Raw genomic sequence first — 17,212 nt, 5'->3', positions numbered from 1 at the left:
CATTCATCTGGCCGGCTGGCCTATCAATGACACTGCTCCCATCGGGGCTCCTATAAAATGATGCTTTTTCCCATGAAACATCCGCAAACATTTTGACGGGTTTGGCTCGGCCCGGCTGGATTACGGAGTGTCCCCTCGCCGCGGGCCCTCGCTCTGCTCTCCGCTCTCCGCTCCGAGCGCTCTCCCTCTCGTGCCCTTCGCTCTTTTCTTCCCTCTTCTTTCTCCGCCTTTCTTTTCCTTTCCTCCTCGCTCCTTTTGCTCTCTCACTTTCTGCCTCTGCGTCCTTTCCCCTCCCTCACTCCCTTCCTCCCTGGGCGTCTCTAGCACAGGGGATCCCCAAACATCAGGACTTTTGGGGGCGCCTGTGCTGCCCATGGGAACAGCATGCATTGTGGGTTACTGGAGGAACCCGACATGGATTCCACAGGTTAGTCCTGCTGGTGGGGGCGGGGGAGACGTCGGGAGGGAAGGAGAGGGGAGAGGGGCAACTTTAGGAAGAGTTGTGGGAAGTTCCGACGGGTCAACTTGACAGTGGAGTCCCGGGAAATTACGGAGACGGTGCAGAAGTTTGCAGTCCGGCGCGACGTTTGTTACTGGGTGCTGGGAGTGTATGTGTGTGTGAGTGCGTGTGATCGTGTGTGATCGTGTGTGATCGTGTGTGATCGTGTGTGTGTGTCCGTGCGCGCGCGCGCCGAGGAGCGCGCTTTCGCTTGCCCTGCACACAAAATTACGTAAAGACGCGCCGGCTCGCGGTGAGCTCGAGGTGCCACTTGGAGAAACTTTGCAAACCGACCACCCCCTCCCGGGCCCGGCTCCTCCCCCGGATTTGAGGGCTCCGGAATAGCGGTGCGCTCGGGATGTGGTGGCCAGGGCCGGGAAGCCGAGCGGAACGCCTCAGAGGCGGGGGGGGGGGGCCGGTCTGCCAAGGGCCCTGGCGGTTTTTTTTTTCGGGCGTCTGTAGACGCGCGGCTGGAGAGAGCGGCGGCGGCAAACCCGGTGGTCCCGGGGAACCCGCAGCATGGGGAGGTGGGAGCCCCGGGCTGTCCCCGGCCGACTGTAGCCTTCCTGTCGGGAAGGGGTACCCACAGATGTGCTCCACTCCTTGCCGAAGAGAGGGCAGGTGATGCGGTGCAGCGGGAGAAGCCGGCTGTGGCGGTCCGCACCCCGCTTTGCAGCTTGGGGGCTGCTCGCGGCGGGTGTCAGGTGTTTGGGTCGCGGCAGTCCATAACAACCCGGGAAAGTAGCCCAGGAATCGCTCACAACGAAAATAGCGGGAGTGCCGGTTCGTTCTCCCGAAGCGGCTGCGCCCCCTCCCGCCCCTAGCACCTTTGAAGAGCCGCCAAACTTCTAGCTCCGAGTTACGCTCCCCACGTCCCTGCCAGGTGAAAGTTCTGTCGAAGTTCACCCTTGTCCTCTTTCGCAGTCTCCCAGCCAGGCCACGTCTGTCTCCGCTCAGCTGCAGCCTCGGGGTTTCCCGAGGTGATGAGGTGACGGGGGTGGGGTGAGACAGGAATGGGCCGGTGGGCGCAGCTGGGCCGCGGCAGCAGCCTGGCTTGGAGCTTGCAAGAAGCCTGGGAACGTCCGCCCTGGGCATTGCAGCCGGAGCAACAAGTGCCTTCCAGCCTCAGCAGCCTTCTAACACACCAACTCCCTTCTTGGAGCAAATGAGCCAACACTCCACGGCTGTCTCCCCACTTGTCCCCCAGCGCAGGCTGGAGATGGACGTTGGGTGGGGAGGGCTGGGCTTTCCTCAGTCCCAGCAGCAAGCCCTCAGCACCCTCCAGGCTCTGGTTGCAGTCCTGCCGGCGGGTACACGCGGTTCTTCCAGCCCTGGGATGCCTTCGGTTTTCCGGGGTCGTTGTCTATTATCCCAAGCGACAAGCCTCTCTCTAATCGCACTCCCTTGGGTGGGTGAACCCCTAGGGAGCAGAAAAGTGCTGAGTCCAGCTATCCTCCTCCCTGTCTGCGTTGACAAATGAAGGCACAGAGAGGAACTGGCTCGGCCACGCTGGCGGGATGCTAGATGGTGGCAGGCCCTACTGTGTCTTCTAGGCTAACCAGGAAGAAGGTGCACACAGAGAAGAGCCCTCCCTCCCTCTCCCCTCCATGTTTGATCCCAAGCCCTTTCCACTGGGAAGCTTCCCAGCACTCCTGACATTAGAGGCGAGTATCCTTAACCAAACCAAACCTGCGCCTGCAGAGTTTGCATCCAAGTATCTCCAAGGGATCCATGGGAGGACTTGGGGTCTCCGAAACTCCAAGCCTGTCTAGCCCAGCAGGGGTCTTTAGCCGCCCTTGCAAGACTGGGGTCCTCGATGCTTTCTGGGGAGGGCTGTGAGGGTGTGAGTTGGTCTTGTTTTCCGTCCTTGATACAGTAGGGGCACCTGGTACCTCCGCCTCCATTGGCAACACCCCCCATGGGTTCTGGAAACCCCGATCCCATCCACTCCTCCTCCCCTTCTCCTATCCGAGCTGTCTCTAGGTCGCCATCCTGAACTCAAACTCGAAAGCCGTAGGAAACGGCGTGAGGAAATCGCACGTGGCCCGCCAGGTGACACTTCACCCGGGCTCGCAAAACCCGAGACAGAAAAGTGTGGCCGGACGCAGTCCGATCCAGGAGCCCTTCCTCACCTCCCTTCCCGGGAATTTAATCCAATTAGCTTTTCTTCTGAGTTGCCCTTGTTATGTAAAGGACTTTTCTCGGGGCTAGCTGGGACCAGCCCTCTAAGGAGCAGTCCCGCGTCGCTCCTTTTACTCAGCATTCCGCGACCAGAACTGCGAATGTTATTATTACTCTTTCATTCCGAAAGAGCTGCAACAACCGACTTCCAGCAAGTGCTGGGCGCAATGGGGAGCGTCCAGGATCAGAGAGGACCGCGAGTCGAGCCACCGGCCCTTACTCTTAAAAGGAAAATCCCCGCGGAGTGCCTTGGGCCGGGGAGAAGTTTTGCAAGGGCCGCGGCTCTAGTGGCCTGCTTTGGGGCCACTTCAGCGTGACCTGCGGAAACGCTCCCCTTTGTTCCGCGCACCGAGCCGGTAATATATTCCTCTAGTTTTTCCAAAATACTCAACAAGTGTGAGGCTGGGACAATGGCCCCGTCGGGGGAGGCCGGGGAGCCGGCGCGCGCCTCCTGGGCCCTCGGCTCACTTGTCGCAGAGCCTGACAAAGCCAAGCCCCTCTGGAGACGACTCCGGCGGCGCGGTGGGGCTGGGGTTGGCTGCAGAGGCGGCGGGCGCGTGCGGGTGTGTCGCGGTTCGCGGGTAGCGCCCCACTCCGCCAGCGCCGCGGCCCCAAGTGGCGCAAAAGTAGGTGCGGGACCGGCGTGGCCCGCTCTCCGGTTTGCGGCGGTAGGGGGTCCGGTGGTCTCTTCTGAGACTCCCAGGCGAGTGTTGCTCAGCTACCCAAGTCACCCGGAAATTCGAGAACGAGGGAGCAAGTGGGTAGAATTTTAGGCTACCGAGAACCTGTGCAAGACGGGCCGAAGCCACACCGGTCGCCTGCGCAACAAAAGGGTCGTTTCTTGTTAACCGGGATGGCGCGTTATAGAGGGGCAGTGCCCGGCGTGAACAGGAAACTTCTGCCTCCACCTACTTTCCGCTCGGATCTCCAGAACTCAGAGCTCGGCGACCAGAGTACTCCTGGGGCGGGATTTGAGCACCCAGGCCTGCGGCAGTGGAAGGGTACCCGATGTACAAGTTCCCTGCGCAGTGAAAGGCCGGGCTGGACTCCGCGGGCCGTGAGGTGGGATGTCCGGAGTTCTCCGCGCGGTGCCTACGGAGAAGAGCGCGCTCGGGAGAGAACAGAGCAGGGGCCTCCTCCACGATCCTCCAGGCGCGCCCTAGGGAAGGAGTCACCTTCACCGACTCGGGGCACCGATCTGCGGGCTCGGGAGAGCAAGAGACCCGAGGTCTGATCCTTGTTCCCATGCCCAAAACGGTCTTGCCCTTCCCGGGCGCGCGCGTGTGTGGCGGACGAGGAGTGCGTTCGCGCCTGCGCTCCTGCCACCTGTTAAGCGTTGGTGTCTGGATTTAGCAGCAGGTCAACTGAGAGCCGCGTGGTCCCGGGGTTCCTGGGCCCAGCGGCTGCAGCCCCCTTCTCACAGACGCCACAGGTTGGTCAGAACCCCGCGCGCCACCTGCGATTTGGTCCAGGACAGCTCTCCTTCCCACCCAGCCTGCAGGACCTGGAGACCCGGAAAAGTTTGCAGGGGTCCCCGGGAGACTCGGGTCTGGGATTCCAGAGCCGCCCCCGCCCCCCTCCCCATCGCGTCGCCATGGAGACTACTGGAAGTTGGTGGTGGAAAACAGACCCGGCGCAAAGCAAAATATTATGAGTGCAGTTGGGGTGACTTCAGAGAGGCGGGGGATCGAGGGCATGAGCGGGAGCCAGAGGCAGAGGGCGACAACAAAGAGCCGAGTGCGAGAAGAGAGGAGTTTGCACGGGGCCTCTCCACCGCTGTGTGAGTGCTGGACCATCCTGCTTTCCAGAGGCGCCGCGGTCTCTTGTTTCTCTCCAACAGCTACACCTTTTCCCAGCCCGCCTGCGCTCTTGCTCCCCACCCCGCGCCCCTGCACCCCCGCCTCTGGGTCCCTCTCCAGCCTCCCTCCCGGTCCCGAGGTTAGGCGCCAGCTGGGCAGTGCGCCCGCCCGCCTACCCGAGAGCGACAGACTCCCCACCGAGAAAGGTTCTGGCTTCGCTTCCCCACGACCTGTGGGTCGCCCTGGATGAATTTCTCACTCTCCTTCTCAAACCGGATCTGAAAGGGTGATGAGTTAGGATAAGCCTGGAAAGAGACGAGGAGGTGCCTGACCAGAAATCTTCTTGGGGTGGCAAGGCGATCTTAATCCACCCCCCCCCTTCCTTTCCACAGTGGGAAAAGCCTCGAGTTAGGATTCCAACTCAGCCAGGCGTCATGTGACTTCAGGTAGATCTTCGAACCTTTCCAGGATGGCTTTTCATTGCCTGTGAAATGAAGCCTTACAGGGCTCATGGGCTGGGCTTCTCTGACTAGGTGGATGGGTCCCTCCATCCGTGTGGCTTTCCTGGAGAATCCAGGACGCAGCGTGAGGTCATGGCCACTGTGTGACTTCCGAGCCATTGCACAGTTAGTGAGTTTCTCCCCCAATATACTGAACTATGTTCGCAAGGTGGCTGGGATTTTAAGAGTCAAGAGCCTCGAATACCCAGTTTTAAAAGGCACATAAATAATCTCCTTTCTCAGTACCACCTGAGGTCCGTCCCTAAGTCCTTGGCCAACTCCCTGTAACACCGAAAGACAGAATGACAGACACTGGATCTGGTGGGACTGTAGTTTCCCTCACTTTAGGAAACACCACGTTGCTTCTGTAGTAGAAGCCGCTTTCACAGACCCTCATGTATGCTGGAGAGGAACACACACTGGCCAACGTGCCCAAATGCTGCCATCAAACAAAAGCCAGACTGTACCTTCATTGCTCAAGTTTTAAAAAAGAAGCGAGTGTCTTCTCGCACTTAGATGCCCCATCTGGCTGCCAATTTAGACAGCAATGGAGCCTCGCCCTTCTCCCTGAGATCCAGCTGCTTCGTCTGTAAACGAATGAACTGGCTGTGAAGATCTCAGTGTCCTTCCTAAAATCCTACCACTCCATGACATGCCTGTGCCCGTGTGTGTCTTTCGATAGGCACGTGAAATCTGCCATGCACTTGCTTTCGAAAGTCGTTTTTCGGACATTGATCCTCACAAGTGTCCCTGGGGGAGGCAGGATTGTGGCCTGCACCAAACACAGCATTTCACTTCCATCTCCAGCATTCGAAGACTGTGATTCTAAGCCAGGTTGGCGTGCGTGTTGCAGAGTGTCTTTGTGAGACCGGCTGTGGGTGCCTGTGTGTGTACCCAAACTCCAGACGGAGAATGGAGAAGGGATTACGGAGTGACCATCCTCCTGGGGGTGATTTCTCGCTTTCTTTCTGTCTCTGTCTCTGTCTCTCCAGCGAGCATACACACCCTATAGCAAAAGACTCTCATTAAAAAAGAAAGAAAGAAAGAAAGAAAGAAAGAAAGAAAGAAAGAAAGAAAGAGAAAGAAAGAAAGAAAAGAGAAGAGAAGAGAAAGGAAAAAGAAAGAAAAGTGGAGAAACTTTAAAAGGCAGCCAGAGCTCTACTTCCACAGGCCCTGAGAGCCCACCCTCCATGGTCCACAGAACATTTGGGATGCTCTTCAGCTGTCTCTCCAGGGACCGCAGCAGGACTGGAAAGGTGGAGAAATCTCTCATGTCTTTTTCTACCTGTTCCACTCTGTTTTAGATACCCTTGCTATTCAGGTTTAGGGAGAGAGCTGGTCCATAGCACAGTGCAGAGGAAGCTAGACCCTATATGGCCAAGCAGGGTTCAGGTCTCTGAAGGGGTGTAAATATGCCCAGGATCCTGATAGGATGGAGAATTTGGAGGAAAGAGGATGGTTGATTCTTTGAGAGGTGGTTTTCTCCCTCTCTCAGACACATACACACGCACGCACATGTACATGCACATACAAACACGCCCTCTGGCATGAAAGAAAAAAAGGCTTAGAGGAGAGAGAATGAACTTAAAGACAGGTTATTTGGAAGTATCAGTGAAAGTAAAAAAGAACAATTTGAGGGCCCTGCAGATGACATGGTGGTTGAGGTGCTAGACTCTCACATGGCTGACTCCAGTTCAAGTCCCAAACCTGGTGGCTTGCTTTCTCATTTTCTCTCTCTCTCTCTCACTCTGTCTCTCTCTGGTGAGCACATGTCTCTTATAGCAAATAAAATAGTAATAAAACAAATTTTTAACAAAAGGACACTTTGCGTTTTATTTACTCTCACTTACTGAGTACCTAGCGGGTGGCAGACCCTGGAGACAACATGGCCACTGTCCCAGCAGTCAGAGACTTCACTGTGTTTGACAAGAAGAGCTGTGGACACAATGACAGTGGTGAGCACGACAAGGGACTTAGAAACGGAATCTTCTTGGAGTCCACACAAAAGGATGCTCTCTCTTGTCGAGTACCCAACATGTGCCAGCCCTGTAACAGGCACTTGTTCATACATGTGACACACAACGTGCATGTGACAGGGCTAGGTTGGAGAGCAGATTGGGGAAAGCCTGTACTTCTCCCCACCCAGCACACTTCATGCGGACACTGCTATAGTGCTGGACCAGGGCTTGCTTTGATGCTGGTCTTCCAGCGGATTAGAACCCCAACTGGTGACAAGGGAAGAATGTGGGTGAGAGTGGAGATTGATGGAATGCTGTCTTCTTCAGACTTCAGAGAAACCCCCCCGAGGCGTGATCGTTCACGTGATCACTCTGCATTAGAAGACGATGTTAGGTGATTGCGGTGATAGGAGGCAGTGCATCATAGTGGTTGAGTGTGGCTTTTAGACGACTCCTTTCTTCATTCATCCGTTCATTCATTCACTCAAGAAAATTACATGTAGGAGCTAGCAGATGGCATAGTGGTTAAGGCACTGACTTCTCAAGTGGTCGACTGCAGTTCAAGTCCCGGACCCAGCAGTTTGAAACTCACACCAGGGGTGTGTGTGTGTGTGTGTGTGTGTGTGTGTGTGTGTGGGCGTGCCACTTTCTGTCTCTCTGGTGAGCACAAGCTCCCTATAGCAAAATTCTAAAAAAGAAAGGAAGGAAGGAAGGAAGGAAGGAAGGAAGGAAGGAAGGAAGGAAGGAAGGAAGGAAGAAAGAAAGGAAGGAAGGAAGGAAGGAAGGAAGGAAGGAAGGAAGGAAGGAAGGAAGGAAGGAAGGAAGAAAGAAAGAAAGGAAGGAAGGAAGGAAGGAAGGAAGGAAGGAAGGAAGGAAGGAAGGAAGGAAGAAAGAAAAGAAAAGAAAAGAAAAGAAAGAAAGAAAGAGTTTACATCTCTCCTACTCTGCTAGATACTGGACTTACCAAAATCACCATCTCCACTCCTCTAAAGCATAAATTCTAGAGAGACAAACAAGCAAACTCAAAAATAGACCATTTCAACAAGGAGCTATACTATAAAGAACAATTTTAAAAAGCCTACTGGAGTACTAAAGAGAGCATGAGGCTGTGGAAGGCCACTGCCTTTCACAGGGCAGCTCGGCCAGGGGAAGCTGTGGGGCTGTGGTCTGGAAGCTTAGTACTTCTGAGCCTCAATTTTCTTACAGGACCAGAACAGCCATCTGATATGGCTGTAGTGAGTGTGAAGTGTGAGAGTGTGAGAGAGAACGTGTTCAACGACACGTCTTCACTTTGTTAAATATTTTAATTAAAACGTGTTATCTATGTAATGCTCACAACCCTGCAGAGAAGGAACCGTTCTTATTCCCAGTTTTAATGGGGTAAACTGACAGGCTAGTGGCACAATCAAAGCTAGAAGCTGGTGTGTACGATGAGTTTCTAAGCCCTGGATACTGGACTTGCAAAATATATCTAGATTTCATAGAGAGCAAGATCACATTTAATTGTGCATGCCTAACTTTTCCAAGGCAGAATGCAGCTCATAAACCTAGCTTTTCATTTGCATTTTAAAAGCTGATGTTTATTAAATACTTCTCACATGCCAGGCAGGCATGCAGGCAGGTACTGAGTGCTCTAAAGACATTATTGTGTTTACTGTTTGTTTTGTTTTTAATGTAGAGATAGGATCTCACGATGTTGCCTAGGCTGACCTAGAACTTGGCAATCCTCCTGCCTCCGCCTTTTGAGTAGCTGGAATTAGAGATGTGTCACCACGCCTGGCTGGTACTTGTATTTTAAAAATATTTGTTATGGCCACTGTTGTTATTCTCCCCACTGGATGCAGTGGAAAACTGTGGCAGAGAGAGAACATGTCAAGAGGGCGTGAATGGCAGACCCAGGATTTGAACAGGAGAACTCAAAACCCATTCTGTCTGGCTCCAAGATCCACACTCTTAATCATGAAGCTATACTGACTACCTCTTCCTTCTTGTTTCTATGACAGAGAGAAAAGCAATAGAGGGATGTCCAATAACACATGTATCATTTTAGCAAAAGGAAAGGACTTATTGTCTCCCTATATGAAGGTTTTAAGGTAGTCCTTTAAACTATAAAGACACAATTTTAAATTAATATTGACCAAAAAGGAACACAGGTAAAGCATTCATATCTTTGCTACAAATATGAAATGTATTTTTATCATCTTTGGGATTCACATGATTTTAGGTAACATTTGCTTTGTCTCTGAGACTGTCAAAACCTCATTGAGAACCAGCAGTTAGTGTAATGGCTATGTCGCTGGACTCCCATGTAGTCGACCGCAGTTCACGTCCCGGACCCAGTGGCTTAGAACTCACGCCAGGAGCATGTGCGTGCATGCCCAAGAGCCCGAGAGGAGAATGGAGGAGAAGAGATTGTGGCGTGAACATCCCCCCTGGGGGGTGATTTCTCGCTTTCTGTCTCTCTGTCTCTCTCTGTCTGGCGAGCACACGCACCCTATAGCAAAAACCTCTCAAAAAAAAAAAAAAAAGAAAACCATCATTCACACTCACACATAGATTCTTACCTTGATAAGAATAATGAAGCAAAAATCATGAAGTGAAAATACATGCAGATGAGGGGACTTCAGAAAGCTTTTGGGAATCGTAATTAAAATACAAGTTTATGGTGACACAAAAATGTTTTGAAATCCACATACGGCTTTTTCATAATGTTCATACTCCATGAACTTTTTGAAGACCCTTCATCTGTAACCTTCAGGTAAGTTAACAATATATCACATCTGGAAGTCATTCGTGGATATGTTTTAAAATATGACTTCAGGTGTGTTTAGTGTCATTTAGTAAAAAGAACATGAATTTTACCATCAGACAGACCAAGGTTTACATTTTTTAAAGAAATATTTTATTTAACCTTATTTATTTACTTATTTTAACTTTACCAGAGAGGGACAGAGTAAGTGAGAGAGAGAAGGAAAAGTGAGAAAGCCATCAGGTTCAGGTCTTGAACCATGGTAAGCCACATGGGAGTCCAGTGCCCTTAACTACCATGCCACCTGCTGGTCTCTGAAATTGCCTAACTTCTCTAAGCCTTAGTTTCCTTCTTTGTGAAAATGCCTACTCCCTACCTTCTAGGATTATTATGAAAATACGAGATTATGCATTGAGTATTTAATCTAGTGTCTGGCTGTGGAGTCAATGACAGGTCTCAATATTATAAAGAGTTATCAGATCTTCCTATGGCCTGTTCCAGGTGCCTAGTTGGGAAACTGAGAGAAGAATATTGAAAAAAAAAATTAAGGTTTCAGCATTTCTGTATGTCTTCTGTATTGTATAGGTACAGCCTCAGTTTTAATTTTTTTTTTAATTTTTATTTTTGTTCTTAGATTTTTTTTTGCTGTAGGGCATGTGCACTTGCTCGAGAGAGACAGAAGAAAAGTGTGATATCACGCCTCAGGGAGGATGGGCCACACCACAGTCCCTGCTCCTCTGTTCTCCTCTTGGGATTTTAGGCACTCACGCATACATGCCTGGCATGTTTTGTAGGCCACTGAGTCTGGGACTTGAACTGTGGAGTCGGCCATGTGAGATCCAACACTTTAACCACCATTCCACCTGCTGGCCTCAGCCTCAGTCTTAATGTCTAGATAAATTATTCTTTTCTGAAGAGTGAATTTTATTTCCTTTTCTCTACTTTTCCCATAAAAAGAAGGCGTTTCATGTGCTCCTGTTTGCCCTAACTTCATCCTTGAGTTTTCTAGTCATCAATGGAAGTGACAAAAGTGCTGTTTAGAAGCAATACCTGCTGACTTGAGCTAATTCTGGACGAGAGAGCCATGGAGTGTGCGGGACACGTGTTGCACATCCCTGACGGAGGCCCCTCCACGACTCCTAACTCCTTCCCAGTTCCAGAACGTTAGGGCCCCCATTCTTCACTCCCTTTACCTTCTACCTACCCCGCTTCTGTGGTACAGGGAGGCATCCCAGTTTCCAAGACTGAACCATTTTATGTTCGGTTTTTAGGAACACTCTGTGTCAGATGAGCCATTCTCTAAAACTCATTTTAGGGGTTGCAGAGATCAGTTCTGGCTTTCTTGCATGTCTGTATATCTGTTAGGTCGTCTGGAAAGTCATGGCCTATTTTTCTACGTAACGATGCGTCTTAATTTTCCCAACATCCCAATCCATAGACATTCTTTAATGTAAGGATAAAATATCCATTTGTTCTGTTTCTGTTTTATAATTTGATTTTTACCTATATTGTGGTTTCTGAGTCCTTGACATGTTAGCATAAAAAGCAGAGACTGCTATGCAGCCATTATGGTTGACTTTGGTCCACATGTTTTGCAACTAGGCTGGATCGATCAGTGCCAGTAGATTATGGTTTCTGATGGGTCATTTCCAATCCTTAGAAGAGGAGCGTTTTGACCTAAGTATATAATAAAATGTAAAGGCATAATTTGCCTCTGAGCAATCGGTAATTATTAGTAGACAGGCAGACTTAACATGTTAGGTATGCATGGTTGTGGCTGTCCTGTTTTAATTTAAAGGGAAAGTAAGAAAACCTTTGAAAAGAGGGTACCCAGCGAAGGTTACTTAGGCTACACCACTCTGTGTCGGGTGTATTTTCAGACTACCCCAGTGTGCCAAAAGTCGGCGATGTTTAGATGTAGCCTAAGTGAGATTGCTGAACAGAACGGATTTTTATTTAACCGAAAGGGAGAATGACCACTTCGTAAGCGTTGATCCTCTGTATCTATCATGTTGGGGGAAATGCACTATCAATTAACACGAATGGACTAGACTTTGAACTCAATTATTCACTCGAGTAATCTAAAGAATGATTAACATTTGCTCATTATTCCACCAAGCCCAAGTCCAATTTTTGAGGCACAAATGCACTGTATGAAGAAAATTTGTCAATTCGTTTGTTTTTTGAATATTGGTGGTACCATGAGATCACTGAGAGCCACGGTAGACTTTCGGAGAAGGATGCACGTCTTTGAACGTTACAATTATAACAGCCCGAGTGACTTTTTTGGTTTCATGTTATCTTTTTCTGAATGACGCATCTGAGTCCGAGGTGTTCATAAACAATCCATTTATAAATCTAAATTCTTAGGGGTAGGTTAGGTTTCTATTGACGGTATTTGGGTTTTATAAAGTTCCAGAATGGAGCCCATGGCATAAACTCAAACCTGTGGATGATGAAATCGATAGGTCACTTTAAACATTTTGCCAAATTTCGTTTGTGATGGTTAGTTTCACTGCCGTTAATAAATCTGGGATAAGGGAATAATTAGGCTATTTGTATAAAGTTGTTTGCTCCCTAGAAAAGAAAATTAACTTATTTTGTATTATTCTTACGCGGCTACTACATGGGCTGAAATTTCTGTATCTAGGAGATCTCATTCTTTTACTCAATGACTCCTTTTTTAAAAGCAAAATATCAATAGTTTCTCCATAAAGTGCTATTTGGCATCACAGAAAATAAGTAAGTCTGCCTGAGAAAGTTCAGGAGTTTATAAGGAAGAAAGATTCCAGAGGGCTTGCAGCTCTCCGTTTAAACGTTAAAACTTTTAAGTCGGAAAGACGATTTCTAAAGCATCGAGTGACTGTTGTGAGCCGGCCTTTGGTCTCCATGAAGTTTTATTTTCAACTCAGTGGCAGAGTTTTTGAGGTTGCTGTGGTTTGGGTAGGGGACCTTTTCAGAAATGCCAGGCTATTAGGAAAAAACACAGCTTTTCTCCTAATGGAGGCTCCATTTTAAAGTTTGAAAACTTTGCTGTGATTAGAAGAATGAATCATTTCTCTGCGTCCTTTGGATTTTTCTCCCAGTGCCCTGGCTGCAGGGCATTCTCTGCCTCTGCGAACTCGCGGCACAGCCGAGGAGGAGCTTTGCCGGGAGAGCTGTCTGCCAGGCCGGCCGGCATGTACCAGGCCAGCCGTGCACAGCTGCTGAATCCAGAGTACCACCCGGAAAGCCAGTGCAGCAGAGCAGAGGGCTCCAGCCTTGAGGAACCCAGGAAAGGAGCCCCTCTGGATCTTTCCATGCTGCTCTGTTTAAAGTTTTTCTAGGGATCAAAAGGGTTGGTTTTTGGTTTTCTTTTTGTTTATTTATTTATTTATTTTTTTCCAAAAGAAATGAAACTACCAAAGCTGTATGATTGTGTATCAATACCTGGAGAAACATAAACTATTTTTGAGAAGGAAGGAAGAGAAGGGGAGAAGAAAAGAGGAAGGAAGGGAGAGGAGGACGAGAAATAAGGAGAAAACTTTATTGAAAACATTTCAGTAACCTGGGGGGGACCAGACTGTGGTGGGACACTAATGCGATGCTCCGGAAGGCTCACTCACATGGGAAGGTTCTAGGTTTGAGTGCAGAGACCACTTCTGGTTTGGGCATGCCAATTGGAGGCTGGCTGGAGCTCGGGTGGATTACAGTATGAAGGCCTTGTTGGAGGTGTTCTACTTCTCTCTCTCTCTGTCTTACTTGTAGAAGATAAAAAGAAACTTTGAAAACATTTTGGGAATTGACAGCAGACTGACATAATGAGTTATTTTCAAAATTATTGGTTTCTTTTTTATACAAGTGAGTCTCTTTTTAAAAATGGGTAACACATTAATAAGGCTCATCATTTTTTTTTTCCAAGCACTGTGCTAAATACCTATTCATGCTATGCCATTTAATTCTCATACTGAATCTATGGCATTATTATCTCCATTTTACAGTTGAAGAAACAGATTCAGAGAGTATAATTAACATGTCCAGACCAGATCACTAGTTCAAACCAGGATTTGAACATGGCGTACTCAGATTCCAAAGGGTGCCAGCCAGTTTGAGTGCTATTAGTAGAATGAAGATCTTAGAGATGCATATTCTACCTCACCTCCTCTGGTTCGTAAAGTTCAAGAGGTCGAGTCCTCCCTACACCCGGTGGGAGACAGAAGCTTGTGCTGCGGTTTTTGAAACACACGTCAAGCAAGGGTGCCGGTGTGAGACTGGCTGCCACAGACACTGAGACGTGACTTAGAGCAGGCTTGACTGAGGACGCCCACAAGGACTCCTCCCTGAGGGCGGACCTTCCTGCACTGCACGCCTCTCACCTCCGATTGCTGGTGGAGCTTCTGAGTTCTGCCTAATGCAGCCACTGCTGGGTCAGTGCCTCCTCTCTGGCCATTTCTTTGGCAAATCTGACATCTTGCAGACCTCAGCAAGGGATTCATATCTATTTACTTAGAGATTTGATTTCATTTAGAATAGGTTCAACACAAAAACCTGCTATTAGAATACCACCACTAGGGCCAGCAGGTGGCAGGGTAGTTAAGGTTCTGGACTCCCACATGGCTGACTGCAGTTCAAGTTCTAAACCCAGAGGCTTGAAAAGTCACTCTGGGTATGTGTAGGTGCATGCTCAAAATCCCAAGAGGAGCGTGGAGAAGAAGGGATCACAGCCTATCCACCCTGGGGGGGAGTTTTCACTTTCTCTTTCTCTCTTTGTCTCTCTCTGGTAAGAACACATGCTCTATAGCAAAAACTTAAAAAAAAAAAAAGAAAAAGAAAAAAGAAAAAAGCTTATAGTTGTAAGGAAGGGGCTGATGGCTTCTCTTCAACAGAGTTTGGACTGCCTAATTTGGCCTCAGGGTGCACTTACCCACGTGGGCCTAAAGTATGGGTACTTCTCCTCATATTATGTGGCTAGCTGAAGCATCTTCCTTTGTTTCTCAAGATTTTCACCTGTGTCAATATTATCTGTGCTTAGTTCTTACACACAGTCTGGGCTTAACACAAATCTACTCTCTCTAATATTTATATCCATCCTTAACGTTACAAAGGATGTCTCTAGGAAGCCTGGCTCAAAACCCCATACACGTGAGGGCTTGGTAAATTAACTGCAGATGAACTAACACTCTTCTGAGACCCTGCTCTATGCCAGGCTTAGTACCCATTCCCTCATTCCTTTCCTCTCTGCTGGGTAGCCTTTCCTTCATCCTTATTGATCTGCTACTCTGAGGAGGGCACTGTCCCAAGTGCGGCGAGTAATAAAACACCACGGCTCTTAAGGAGCTTATATTATTTCTCTAACCCTCAGGATAACCTCGTGGGATAGTTTTGTTTTGTTTTGTTTTGTTTTGTTTTTATTTTTTGGGTTTTGTTTTGGTAGAAAGGAAATTGAAGCCTATGAAGTTAAGCAATTTGCCTAGGTTGCAGAGCTCACTCAGGGAAATGTAAGGAGTAGAATTATGTCCTTCTGGCTTCTAAAGCTATGTTCTTTTCTCTGCACCAAGAAACCCAAGAATCAAACAGGAAAAGTAAGGACAGGAAGGCACTAAAGGGGGGTCACCTAGGGGTGGGCATGTCAATCCTGTAAGCCCTTAATGAGCCTTAGTCATTTCACTCTCATGCAAATCTATAAGGTGTTATTTTACAGATGAAGAAATCAAGCAAGGCTCTGGGCAAGCAGGTGGCATGGTGGTTAAGGCTAGACTCCCACATGGCTGACTGCAAGTTCAAGTCCTGGACCTGACACCTTGCTTGCTCTCTCTCTCTCTTTCTCTGTCTCTCTCTTTCTCTCTGGCAATAGCACACACCCTATGGCAAAAACTTTTTAAAAAAGAAAAGGAACATTAGCTCAGTGAACCCCTGGGCCTCTGCCAAACAGTGATGAATATAAAAACTGCAGCACCAGAAAAAATCTACATGGTCAAATGTTAGGAGAAAAAGGAGGGCCTGCCACATAGATTGGCGATTAAAGCCGTGTGCATGGGGAGCCAGATCCCACATGGCTGACTGAGGTTCGAATCCTGGACTGGCAGCTTGAGAAAACCATGCCAGCTATGTATGAGCACGCCCCAAATCATGGAGGATGGAGAAATGGAGGAGAAAAGATTATGGTGTAATTATGCCCCATTGGGGGGTGCTTTCTCTAGGCCACTCTCTCTCTCTCTGGTGAGTGAACATGCCCCTCAGCAATTAAAAAAAAGGAAAAGAAATGGAAATTATTCACTGGGGTGCAGTTCAGTTAGGTGCACATGTAGATGTGAGGTAGGAGAGAAAATGGAAAAGTTATGCTCAGATTATACTAGCATGTTTCTATTTTCAACATTTAAAAATGTAATTGCTATTATAGGCTAACACATGGAAGGAAAAGGCATTTTGCCTCAGAGAAGATGTTTTTGTGGCTTATCTCAGAAGTTCAGGCTGGGTTGAAATGTGTTTGGGTCCCATCTCCAGGAGGGCCTGGCTCCTGAGGTTTGGGGGGGAATTCACTGGGGTGAGAAGAAATCTAGGAAAGGTTAAAAAAGAAAGAAAGAGAGAGAGAGAGAGAGAAAATTAAATACTAGAAAAGGCAATGTTGTCAGGAACCAGCAGTTAGCATAATGGCTATGTTGCTGGACTCCCACGTAGTCGACCACAGTTCGCGTCCCGGACCCAGTGGCTCAAAACTCATGCCGGGCGCGTGTGTGTGCGTTCCCAAGATCCCGAGAGGAGAATGGAGGAGAAAGGATTGCGGTGTGACCATCTCCCCTGGGGGGGGATTTCTCGCTTTCTGTCTCTCTGTCTCTCTCTGTCTGGCGAGCGCACACCCCCTATAGCGAAAACCCCCCCAAAAAAAAAAAAAAAAAGAAGAAAGAAAGAAAAAAAAAAAGAAAAGGCAATGTTGTCAAGAATTGAATGCTATGGGGCTAGCTGGTGGCATGGAGGTTAGGCAGCTGGATCCTACATGGTTGACCATGCAATTTCAGTCCCAGACCCAGTGACTTGAAAAACATACCAGGCACATATGTGTGTATGCCAAAAGTCCTGGGAGGAAGAATGGAGAAGGAGAGATTGAAGGGAGGCCATCCTCCCCTCTTGGGGTGATTTCTCACTTTCCCTCTCTCTCTTTTGTAAGCCCATGCACGCCCTTTGGGAAAAAAAAAAAAAAAAAAAAAAAAAAAAAAAAGAATTTAATAATATCAAATGTACAGATAAGTAACTTTGGCTCTAGTAGGTACGTTTTCCCCCAAGGTCAAGGGGAAATGAGGTTCTCACAGCCTGGGTGGGCAATTACATGCGTCATCACTGGTGTTCCAAGGAATGCTCCCAGGCGGAAATCCACTCTTACACTGAATTTATCTTTGACAGGAGATGGCACTGAACACCTTCGCTTTAATTTTCTCTAGTCTCCAGAAACCTGGTGAGTTTGTGTCTATGAATAGATGACTTCGGTGCATTCTTGGGGGTTTCTTCATTCATTCTTTTTTTTTTTTTTTTTGGAGAGGTTTTTTTTGCTA

At 48.6% G+C, this 17,212-nt stretch overlaps 1 protein-coding gene across 1 annotated transcript in view; it reads left to right on the top strand.

Moving 5' to 3' along the window:
* The first annotated feature begins 276 nt into the window (after nt 1–276).
* RFX4 (regulatory factor X4) overlaps nt 277–17,212 on the top strand; it is a 208,174-nt gene continuing 191,238 nt past the window's right edge. The window contains exon 1 of the mRNA XM_006170358.2: nt 277–427. Coding sequence (XP_006170420.1) covers nt 385–427 — 43 coding nt within the window. The 5' untranslated portion in view covers nt 277–384. The remainder of the gene's footprint in view (nt 428–17,212) is intronic.

The sequence above is a fragment of the Tupaia chinensis genome, unplaced genomic scaffold, assembly GCF_000334495.1.
Source record: "Tupaia chinensis unplaced genomic scaffold, TupChi_1.0 Scaffold148234_1, whole genome shotgun sequence".
Lineage (NCBI taxonomy): Eukaryota > Metazoa > Chordata > Mammalia > Scandentia > Tupaiidae > Tupaia > Tupaia belangeri.
The sequence above is the reverse complement of the archived record's forward strand: the minus strand, read 5'-3'. Positions and strand labels throughout refer to the sequence as shown.